At 36.4% G+C, this 12,553-nt stretch overlaps 1 protein-coding gene across 1 annotated transcript in view; it reads left to right on the top strand.

Moving 5' to 3' along the window:
- Nucleotides 1-661: 661 nt before the first annotated feature.
- LOC131146323 (uncharacterized) overlaps nucleotides 662-12,553 on the top strand; it is a 30,550-nt gene continuing 18,658 nt past the window's right edge. The window contains exons 1-5 of the mRNA XM_058095867.1: nucleotides 662-1,111; nucleotides 1,540-1,641; nucleotides 4,567-4,649; nucleotides 4,781-4,865; nucleotides 4,967-5,053. Of these exons, the coding sequence (XP_057951850.1) occupies nucleotides 1,043-1,111; nucleotides 1,540-1,641; nucleotides 4,567-4,649; nucleotides 4,781-4,865; nucleotides 4,967-5,053 (426 nt within the window). The 5' untranslated portion in view covers nucleotides 662-1,042. The remainder of the gene's footprint in view (nucleotides 1,112-1,539; nucleotides 1,642-4,566; nucleotides 4,650-4,780; nucleotides 4,866-4,966; nucleotides 5,054-12,553) is intronic.

Genomic DNA, 12,553 nt, shown 5'->3' with positions numbered 1-12,553 from the left:
CCTTATTTTCTTTCTCTTTATTTTCTTTTATTACTTTCATAAATTAAATTTTTTCAGGTCTCTACATTCCTCACTCCTTATAAAATTTTGTCATCAAAATTGTTGTTCATCACATTTGCTTCCTTAAAGAAAACATCTTAATTACATTAATTACCTTCACTTATGACGGAAGAATACTGTGATTACAGAAAAAAAGTTATGGGAGATTACAATCATGTACTACTACATTCAAAAGAAAAGTCTCCTTATCTCACTTAATTTATACCCTTTAAATTCAGTATGTGTATGCTTGTTCATTTATGATTATAATTATTTACATGTACACTTTTATTTAAATGAGATATGCTACACGTGTATGTTCATACTTATAACTTTATTATATTGAATGAGATATGACATATGGTGAATTAATGTAAATGTTTAATTTAGTTAAAAATATTTTTAAAACCCAACTCACCCTCTCTTGGATCCCACCAATTTCAACAATGAATTTTTCGTCTTATAAGGAAATAAAATGATAAATTTGTCCTCATTTTTTTATTTTTATTAAATTAAAAATAAGGGTTAAAATTATCATTTAATATAACCAAAAAAAAAAAAAGTGAAGCATCAACACTGCCACCTTAAATTTATTATCAAATCAGAGACGATAATTTTTATTTTTTGGAAATTTGGAACAGTGATGGTGGCGCCTGGACGTTTTCGCCACTGATCACTGATGGCGCAAATCCGACGGCTTGGCTCCACCCCCACGCACAATAGGATTTTCCTGCGTAAATGCAAGTCAGCTTCCTCAGAAAGAGAGAGAGAGAGATTCGACCGAGAAAGAGAGAGAAAGTTGTGAGAGAGAGAGCGGAGGAGAGAACAAGGAACACGTATGTGAATATCGTCCGTGTATGGAATGAAGGATAGAGGGAAGAACACGACGCTCCAATCCCCTCCTTCATTTACCTTCTCCCTTTCGCTATCTTGATATCGCTACTGTCGATTCTTCTCGCGCGCTCTCTCCCTCTCGACTGTTTTTTCTGTAATTGATCGCGGAATGTCCGGTCAAGCTTCTTCCTTGGGGGTCGGCTCGGAGGGACTTGACGATGTTGAAGAGTTCGTCTGGGTGAGTATTTCCTCCGCCTTGATTTTTTTTTTTTAATTTTATTTTCAACCCCGTTTGGTTGCCGAGAAAATGTAGCGGAAGTGAAGAGTTGAAAATTAAGCTACCCGGAAAAAAAAACCAACTTCGTCTCTACTGAATTGAGTTTCAGTGTTCGATATACTAACATAACATCTTTGTTTGGTTTTTGAAGTCAGAAACGGACAACTAAAAGATTCAAAATTCCATTTATTTCGTCTTCCTCTGTTTTTTCAGCTGTCAATTGGAGGGTGTTTTCTTATTTTTAATGGAGAGTTTCTTGTTGTTTTAATGCGTGTGAGTGTGTGTCCCTTTTTTTTTGGCTCGGCGTATGCCTGTTTTTTTTTTTTTTTTCTTTTCGATACGTTTGGCTGCTTGGGGATCTACATGACAAATTCGTGTTTGAAATGCAGTCGGATGAAGCCGAATCATCATTGCATTGTGACCGAATCAATCAAGTTTCTGATCTCATGCAAAAAGGGAATCTGGCATACCGACGGAATCGTTACGAGGAGGTGAAGAAGTTCTAGCTTTCTTGCGTCTTTTTCAATTTTGGCTGCTTTCTAGTTTCTAAGCTTATATTGCAACCTTTTTTAATCAAATTTTGCATGTGAGGATGGTAGTGCGTTTAAATGTAAATTCCATTTTGGACCAAACACAAAGGCTGAAGCTGCATCTAAATTTTTTGTAGTTGAGAATTACCACCTTATGTGGGTTAAACTCTTTGAATAGTTAGAATTTACTGTAGACTATTTATGCATATAGAAAGATTTTCTTTTGGACTTTATGCTGTAATTTGAAATGGTTTAGGATTTCTATGCTTTTGATTTTGAGGTTTGTCTAGGTATGACTATAGCTGTTGCATTAAATTTTATGGGGTTTGCAGCTTGCATCAAATTAATCTCCTTGAGGTCGTTTGAAACTGAAAGTAGCTTACTCTGCACCAGCATTCTCTCAGCTCTTCATGGCTTAACTGTAATGCGCCCTTTGCATCCTTTTGCATCTTATGATGGTTGTGCTCTCCATCTCAGCATGTTTTCATCTATGATCCTCTAGGATTTGGATGTGTTCTGATGCTCAATGATTTGAGTCATTTAACGCAACCAACACTTGAAAGTGCTAATAATGTAGGGATGTGTTAAAGCAGGCCCTTTTAATTATGGGATTAGACAAAAATACAACTTGTTTAGCACTCATCTAACCTCCACTGATCTGACACAACATCACATGGATCCTCCTTTTTATTTCAAGCTAGAGCCAAGCTACATGTCAAGTATAGTCTAGCTTATTTGTGAGAGGCTTTATCAATGCAAACCATGTTGTGTTTCAGGCCCTGCCTGAAAACTGAAGTTACCTTTCTGTTCTTCTAGCAACATATTATTGGGCTGTTTGGGAGGAAATCTCTGTTCTAATGTTAAATTTATTGTTCATTGATATTTCCATATGTAAAACCTTGGAATCTGTTACCGAGGCTTGTGGTAGCATTAGTGTTGTAGTTGGTGAGGTACTGAAATGGGGTCTTATAGGGTGGCAGGAGACAATAAACGGTTAATGTAATGTTTATCCGTTTAAGTAGTAATTGTGTATTGTACATGCCTATTTTCATTGTCAAAGCTCTTTGTATTTGCCAGATTGTCTGCAGACAATTGGACATTGATGTTACTTTTTTGATAACCATGCATATACCATGTTAGAGTGCTAAGCGTCTGATGCGAACCTCAATCGACACGCGTTGAGACCCAGCAAACAAAGTTGGAATGCTTGCCCAAGAAAGCTAAAATTCAGATTTTGATAGGAAACTCTGACTCAACGTTTATAAATGAAACGTGAAACGAAAGTATAAAGTAACAAAGCCTGACCCAATGATTATAATTGCATCACGAACCAAAGGTATAAAACCTCGACCCAATGATTATAATTAAATCACGAACCAAAGGTATAAAATTTGAACGCCACAAGGAAGGATTTCTTGATAAGTTCACAAGTTCTCAAAAGAACCAAGAAGAAACAAAGCCTCACATTTTTATTCCATTTTCTTGTCCTCTTACAATGGTGAATTATATATAGCCAGTATGGGAGACAAGGACATTAAACACTTAGCAATTCTCACACAAGCATGGGAGACAAGGACATTAAATACTTAGCGATTCCCACACAAGCATGGGAGACACACATAATAAATATATCAACTTACTAGACACATTAATGACTCTTACAACTTACTAAAAATCCATGCAAGCTGAGTTGTCTTGCAAATTACAAATTAAATGTAAAGATAAAAAGCCAAAAAGTCAAATTCCCTAATTGAATAGCACACCATTAATAATGAGATTACAGCCATTAAGCAAGATTAGCTCCATCAAAAACTTGAATTAAGTTATTAAGCCTTCATCTTTCTTTGGGCCAAGCTTGGAGTGCCCTGTTTTTGGATAAGCCCAAATATCTTGAATCAGCCCATGAAGTACTTCTTTGATCTTCTTGGATCTCGCTCTGGTGATTGGCCCAATTGAAACATGCAATGGATCCTTCAATGGTGCTTATTGATTCTCATCAGCGTCTATGGGCTCCCTTTTGTTTTATTCTCCCGCCCAAGTTTTGGCTTGAAATTTTTTATGCTATTTTTCAAGTGAACTGTTTAAGGCCATAATTTGGAAAATTTGGGATGATGGAATTTATAGATAGCTGTTCGATATTTTATTTTTATTTTTATTTTTATTTTTATTTTATTTTTTAGTCTGAGAACAGGTCTTCGTGTGAGGCATATTAATGATTGAATCTTAAATATTTTTATGGGTTGTTTGTTTGCACTTAATTGCCTTTAGCCACTTTGTTAATTTTCAATCAATTTGGTGAGACGCAATTTTGACTGCACCTCTCAATAACATTAATTTCTTTGTATCAGTAACAAAATACCTGAGGACTTGATGCCTTATTTGTTCACAATTCCGTTCAGAAGTTCAGAAGTTAATTCAGCTATCATCACTTCAACACTTAATTCACCAAATGACCTCCCTTTTCTTTAGTAGTCTAGTTTTTATCTGCCATCAATTATTGAGCTATAAGATTGAGAGTTTTTATGAAATTGGCTAATAAATTGTCACATTCTCAAAGAAGCTGATGGTATTTCTTACACAGTTCTGCTGTACATTTAATGCATTATTGGAAATTTTTATAGGCCATAGCATTAATTGTATTTTTTTTCCAAAAATCTGTTTCCAAGGGACATGTAGTTTGTAGACACAGGATGGTAACATGAGTGATGGGTATTATTATCAGTGTGGTGGTTGTGAATGAGTTATACTTATCCATCAGTTATTAGAAAGTAATAGAAACCACATCACCCACTTAACTGCCCTCTTTCAGTACATTGATGCGGCAGTTGTCTTGCTGCATACAGCATTTTAAGGTTACATAGTGAATCAATTCTGTTTCTTGTTCAGGCAATCAATTGTTACTCAAGAGCCCATTGCATTAGACTGGGTGATCCTGTCATTCTCAGAAACAGGAGTGCCGCTTATATTAGGTGAATTGTAGCTAAAGTTGTTTTATTTTGTTTATTAGTCCATTTATTTGATTATGTGTATATGCATGGTGTCACTGTCTTCAAAACGGCTTGAAATCTAACTCTTCGAAAAATGTCATTTATTTTACTAGGTTTAGCCAATTTCTGAAACAGAGAACTTCATCGGCTTCTGAGTGTAACCCATTGAATGGTCTGGATCCTACAACACATGCTGAGGTATGTCTTTCTGCCTTATTATTTGTGTACTTAAAAAAATCACATTTTGCATATCCTCATTGCTGTGTACATTCTAAAAATGCTCGTAATCTTAATCTCAGCTTGCACTAAAGGATGCAGAGAAGGTGATTAATTTTCAGAGTGATTCTGTAAAATCTTATATTTTGAAGGCCCATTCTCTCATTTTGGTAAGCATGAACACCACCCCCCTTGCATATTTCATAATTTTTCTGTGTATTCTATTGTGAGAGAGGTTGTTCAATGAAAGAATATTTGTTAATATTTTTAAGCCCCTTTATCCTGTGGGAATCTATTTGAATTCAATATGAATGTGAAAAAGTATTTTTGATAATGTGAATTTTGGGTGCTTCATGTGTCAGGTCTAAAGAATGTTATAATCCTTCCAAACAATTTCTTTGATGATGGTTCTGCCTATGCATTGCACACAGGAAAAAAAAGCTTCATCTGAATCCATCTTTCTAATTTACTAGTTTGAATTTTCTGTCTTAGAGGATCATGAAGATCAATTAGTTAGAAATTTAGAAGCATTAAGGTAGGTCTACATTTCCTATGCATGCAAGCTTATGTAAATCCCTTAGAAACCGTGACTAGTTGGATAGAGAGGGTTCTTGAGTCTCAAATGGTTTGGATTTAAATGTTGTTGAGTATTTTTGATAATCAATTAGTTGTTCTCTGCATTACGAATGCTAGGACATACATACCCAGCTTATGGAAAAAGGTATACATTCTTTAGCAAAATACCTTTGTCTTTTGGGACCTTTTCCTGCCTTGGCTATTTGTCTCCCAATGTCTAATTGAAATATTTAAATTCTTATTCATCAATTCAAAACCCCTTAAGGCTTCTGAAGGTTGATCCTTGGACGTATTGTGATTCCGTGAACTTTATGGATTTTGTTTTTTGTGAATTTTCATAGCATTGAATTTTTTACTTACTAATGTCTTTGGATTATTTCCTAGATAATATAAAAACAATATTGTCATCAGAAAAAATAAAGACATTAGACTTGAAACAGCTTAATGAAAATATTATTTACAGTAATTTTGCCTCTTAATTCAGCATACATACAAAGAAGTACCAATTTATAGGAGTTCTTGTTTTGATGTAATTTGTTGTATAATATTGAGGGTTATTGCCTTTGGGAAGTTAAGTGGATAAGTGGTTTTGGCATTTTATGATAGGAAAAATGATCATGTTGCGGTATTGAAGAGGAGGAGGAGAAATAACAGAGATGGTAGATAATTGAAAGATCTAAGAAAGAGAGGAAAGAGGAGAAAGAAGAACTTAGGCAATTTTATTTATCCAAATCAATGATATCTTGCATCCATAAGCCTATATTTATAGGCAACTAAAAAACACTAAGTGTTAAGCAATAAAAAATTACAAAATAATTCCAAAGCAATTAAAATATCAAAATGAACTTTGAAATACAAAAAAATGGTCCAAAATAGCACATAGATTAAACAAAATTCCTAAAATATTCAAATTTACAATTAAAAAAAAAAACTAATTCCTAAAAATTTGAGATTTTGAGTAGAATATGATGGCCTAAAATTAAGAGGGTGGGCCTTGGATTATAGTAAGGTTGCTCCTTTGTGATCGGTTGTTCACCTGTTCAAGTCCAAGCAAACAACATCAGCATAAAAGTAGAAGTAAGGTTGCGTACATTGTGACGGCCCTCTCCATACCCTTGCAAAGCAGGGATCCTTGTGGCTTGGGGACACCTTTTTATTCTATTTTCTTTTTTTTATGATAGCTTGAAATTAGGTTGTTCCCCTTCAAACTCCCTCATATTGAGAAAACTTGACTTTGAGTTTTTTAAATAGCTAGTAGGAAGGAACTTGACAATTTGGAACGTGACCAAAGAGAAAAAGGAAGAAGTCGCATGAACTGTCACATCCTCTGATCCTCAAGCACCATAGAAAAAGTAGAAAATAGATTCTCTAACTATAGATTCATCACTCAAAAGCTTCACATTAGCCATACTAGGGGTCACTTGTGGACAACAAAATGACAACAATGTAGGAGCTTGAAGAAGCACTAGCTGATCTTGCGAAATCACCTGCAATTGTATAGAGCTCCATTGTCCTTCAATAAAGTAACAAATTGACGAGTCTTCCAATCAAGAAACACACATTTGGTCCATATTCAACATCTAGACTTTTTTATACATTTGGTTGAAGAACCTACAGAGGGAAGAGAAGTGGGTGAGGGAAACACATATTCAATGCATGGAGAATGAATAATCTCATGAGGATTCTTAACTAAAGCTTCAATAATTGATCCATATTCAATTAATTTTAGAGCAACAAATTATGGTTCATTCCTTGTGTTAGGAGTGGGCAATTGTAGTTCAGAAATTGTCGTTGACAAGCATTTCAGTCCCAATAGTTGGCGACACATCTTGTTGTTCATTACATGTCTAACAAACAAGTCTTGTGAAAAATTTAACTTACAAGAGGTGGGTCCGTCATTGGGTTAGGAGAGACATCAATTGTGTTGAGTTTAGGGCCTCATCATGGTAAGAAGACTCATGACTGATGTCCATTCAATGAAATAAAAGATAGGCACATCATTAAAGAAATCATGATGCTCAATTATGTAATAGTATGCTTGAGAGCAACTAGACGTTGAATGTTATTTGGCACAATTTGAGTCATTTGTTGAACACTATTTGGCCTTTGTTTCACATGCCCAAACCATCTAAGCTGCCCCCCTCCCTTATCTTTTCTTCTACCATGTTACCCTAGCTCATTGCAAACATGTTAATTCCTTAAATTTTCCTTTAATGTTTTACCAATCATCCACCTTAGCATTTGGTTACAGTTCTTACAAATGGTTGTCCAAAATGCCCAATGTCTTTTTAACCTTTGGGCCAATATTCTTTTGCTAATTTATATTTAGTCTCGATTTAGCAAAGTGGATGCATTGTTCATTGCAACATCCATACCAATCAAAATAGCTCTCTAATCTACGTTAGCCAATCTAAGAAAAGGCTAGGGTTTGAAGAACCATCAAAATCAAGCGGACACTTGTGTTCAGTCACTATTGAATTGCCAACTACTGGACAACCAAATCTATCAATGAAATTTTTTTGCTTTCCCTCGGAACAAACAAAGGATTGATTTGAAGGAAAAGGGTAAAGGGGAAGAAATTGAGATTTGATGCAAGTAGCTAGAATGATTTTTATCCCTTGTATTGAGCAGCAAGAATGAGGAAAGCACAAGTTTGGACCTAGTTTAAATTGACAAGTTTGCCATTTAGATAAGAAACATTAACCCCTTGCATCTGAAATAATACGTAGCCAAATTTATAGATAACTAAAAAACCCTAATAAAACAACCAAGTATTAGAAAATAAAACAAAGCAATTAGAATATCAAAATAAATCCCCAAAATAACTAAAACTATCTAAAATAATACCCAAGTAAAATAAGATTCCTAAAATTATGACAAGGGAGGTAGGTCTCTAGGGTCCCTAGTAGTGTTAAATGAACCTTTTTTACTAGAGTGTTTTTTTTTTTTGGGTGGGGGGGGGGGTCGGGTCTAGGGGATTCGGGTTAAGAGGAGAGCGGTGAAGGAATGAGTAAAGAACGTTAAACTTGGTATTTTGTTTTAGAGTGGTGAAGGAATGAGTAAAGAACGTTAATCTTGGTATTTTGTTTTGGTACAAGACTAAGTTGAGGGAACTAGATGCTTTTCATTTCAGGAGTATTTGGGACAATAGGAGCAAAGATTGGGAGGTTTTCTGTTTGTGGTTTATGGGTCAAATTATGGTCTAAGACATGACGATAGCCTTCATTAAGGATTGTTTTGTGGGGTCTTTCTCTTATCAGTCTTCTTCTATTAGAGGTTTTAGGGAGTGGTGGTTCATGTAACTTTGTGGTCCTAACTTGCTGTCCTCGTGGGACTCTTTCTTTGATGAGTTAGTGGGTGTTTTTGGCTTGTGTAGTCTATGTTGGGTGGTGGTGATGGTGGGGAGATTTCAATGCCACCCATAGTTCTAGAGATAAACTGGGGGGTTGAGGATCTCTAGTAGAGTTAGGAAATTTGATATCTTTATTCGGGATTGTGGGCTTAGGGACATTCCTTTAAGCAATGTTTGTTTTACTGGATGGCGTCAGGAGATAGACAAGCCTCCTCTCGCATTGACAGATTCATGTTCCCAAATGTGTGGGAAGACACTTTTTCACATGTAGTGCAGCCCTTGCTAGGCTAGGCCAGCTTCTAACTGTTGCCTTTTGCTTTTAGATTCTAAACCGATGTAGTGGGGACCCACCCCCCCTTTTTTAGAGAACGTGTTGTTGATCACCCCTCCTTTCGAGAGTGTGAGAGATTAGTGGGGAGGGTTCCAGGTTTAGGGATGGGAGGGGTTTAAATTGATGGAAAAACTGAAGTATGTCAAGTTGAAGCTGAAATATTGGAATAAGAAGAGCTCCTTGTGAAAATAAAAAAATAAAAAAATAGTGATTTAAAGGTGTTCCTGAGGCTCACTGTGATGTGTTTTGAAGCTAAAGCGTGTAATTTAAAAGGTAAAGTCACCAAAGGCGTATGCATTTTGAAGTTGGGTGTATGTCTCAGCCAAGAAAACTCACATTTCACGCCTTAATAGACAAGGTGTACGCATTTCGGACCATCATTTGTGCAAGTTGCAGAGTAGAAGCAGCTTCCTCGACATCAACGAACACTCTCCTTTACTCAGTCGACCTTCTCCTGCGAGAGACTCCTCTATGTCAGATTTGCTCAAATGACCCTCAATCAAGTGGCCCTTTTCTTATATAGAGGTCATTTTCTCTCATTACAACATATCCTTTAGTTACAATATCTCCTAATTACAGCAATGGTATATATCCCTTAATTACAATATCTCCTAATTACAGCATCTCCTAACATTAAGCATCCTAATTACAACATCTCCTAACATTAAGCATTGACCCGTAATTCAGGAAAGATATTTACAGTTCTGTTTCCTAAATAACTATACAACAATTTATGGTAGGTTTGACAGATTTGTTTCCTAAATAAATGTAGAACAATTTATGGTAAGTTTGTTGTCTATCCTACTAACATCCCCCCTCAAATTGATGCTGGTTGATCAAGAAGAATCAATTTGCCAACAAGAAACTGATGACGTAGTCGTGTCATAGCTTTGGTGAAGATCTCCGCTATCTGAAGGTCGCTTGAGACACGTGGAAGAGAGATTACCCGAGTATCGACAGCTTCTCGAATAGAATGGTAGTCCACCTTGATATGTTTGGTACGCTCGTGGTAGACGGGATTTGTAGCGATCTGAATTGCACTCATATTATCAACATGAAGAGGAGTGGGAGTAGACTGAGGAAAACCTATTTCAGCAAGTAGGCCACGGAGCCACACAATCTCCGAGTAGGCTGCCGACATGGCACGGTACTCTGTCTCGGTCGAAGATTTGGAAACACAATCCTGTTTCTTATTCTTCTGAGATATAAGGGAATCACCAAGAAACATACACCACCAGTTGACAGATCGGCGAGTATCACGACATCCTGCCCAGTCAGCATCACTAAAAGCCACAAGGTGAAGAGTACCAGTAGAGATTGGAATCACCAAGAAACATACACCACCAGTTGACAGATCGGCGAGTATCACGACATCCTGCCCAGTCAGCATCACTAAAAGCCACAAGGTGAAGAGTACCAGTAGAGATGTACAAGGCATGGTGAGAGGAACCTCAGAGATATCGAATAATTTGGTGGACCGCTGCAAGATGAAGGTGACTAGGAGATTGCATGAATTGGCTGACTTGCTGGGCAGCAAAGGAGATGTCAAGTTGTGTAATAGTGAGATAATTGAGACTACCAACTAACTGTCGAAACACTGTGGGATCAGGAAGGAGATCCCCCTCCTCACGTCGATACTTGACATTCACTTCCAAAGGGGTATCCACTGAAGAGGAGTACTGCAAACCAGGCAAGGAAATCAAGTCCTCCGTGTATTCATGCTGATGCAGGGAAACCCCAAATGAATCGGACTGAACTTCCAAATCGAGGAAACACCAGAGAGGACCAAGATCCTTCATATGGAACGAATCATGAAGATGCTACTTGAGCTGATCAATGAGAGCATAATCAGTCTTAGTGATGACAATATCGTCAACATAAACCAGAAGAAGAACGATACCAACAAAATTCGTACGAATAAACAATGAGGAATCATACTGGCTTTGGATGAATGTTAGTAGGATAGACAACAAACTTACCATAAATTGTTCTACATTTATTTAGGAAACAAATCTATCAAACCTACCATAACTTGTTGTATAGTTATTTAGGAAACAGATTTGTAAATATCTTTCCTAAATTAGGGGTCAATGCTTAATGTTAGGAGATGCTGTAATTAGGAGATATTGTAATTATGGGATATATACCATTGCCGTAATTAGTAGATATTGTAATTAAGGGATATATTGTAATGAGGGAAAATGACTTCTGTATAAGAAAAGGACCACTCGATTGAGGGTCATTTGAGCAAATCTGACATGGTATCAGAGCCACTCTCTGAATCAACCTTGTCTTTGGTCCAATTTTCGTGGTTCTAGGCTTTGGTTTTCTAGTTTCTTGGGTGCAGGTTCTGGTTTGTAGTTTTTTGGTGAATTTCGAGAGATTCTAGTTATAGCTCATGTTGACTTTGGTGTATTCCCAAGAGAGGGGGGGGGGGGGGATGAATTGGGTATTTAAAATTTCTCTCCTAGGTTCTACTAATCTAACAACAGTATTACTCAACCTAGTGTCTATTTATGCAATTATAAACCCAATCATTTGCAATAGTAAAATACAAACATTCATGTGCTGGAATTTAAAAATGCAGAAATTAAAAGCACTCACAAGAAATGTCATCGGGGTTCGGCCAAAGTGTCTACGTCCCCGCCTTGGCTCACCAGCACAAGGATTCCATTATAAGCTCACTTCATGGGTCAAGCGGCACTCGTTACAACTAGGTTAATTAGCGGGGCTGACCTCAACCTACACCTTATCAGGATGGTGCACTTAGCTTTCCTAACTGGGTCTAAGTCAATCCGAGACTGTTTACTGGGGCTAGTCTCCTTCTTTAGACCCGTGCTTGGAATACAACAAATTTAACCAATAATTTACGTACATGTAAAATGCTTCTTACTCTAAGCAGATATGTACTACAATACACACAGTATAATCAATGTACTACCGAAAGATAGGATTTGATAAGCTCAGTGTAGTCTTAATGTCTACTCTCAAAGATTAATACAAATATGACAATCAGTTCATGAGAGTGTATGTGAAAGGATCTTTGTGTCAAAATAATAGTATCAATCACAATGCAGCAACTAGGGGTGTACAAAAATTGCCGAAAAATCGAAAACCGGACCGAAACCGAACCAAAACCATAAACGGTTCGGTGTTTCGATTTTCAGTTTCTGTTTCGGTTTTATGTTGAAACCGAACCGAAAAAAACCGAAAAATTGATTTATACAAGGTATATATATATAATATGTTTAGTAAAAATATAGCATGCAATATAGCCATATAGCCACTATAGAAAATAAAAATCCTCAATAAAATTTTAAGAACTTTATTAAAAATAAAGGTTATTTTTGTTAAAAGTGCCCAACAGATTTTATTTTGTTAAAATTATGAGTCCCTATAAAAAATTAAAAT

This window comes from Malania oleifera, chromosome 13 (genome assembly GCF_029873635.1).
Source record: "Malania oleifera isolate guangnan ecotype guangnan chromosome 13, ASM2987363v1, whole genome shotgun sequence".
NCBI lineage: Eukaryota > Viridiplantae > Streptophyta > Magnoliopsida > Santalales > Ximeniaceae > Malania > Malania oleifera.
Note: the sequence above shows the minus strand (reverse complement) of the source record. Positions and strands in the feature narration are given on the sequence as shown.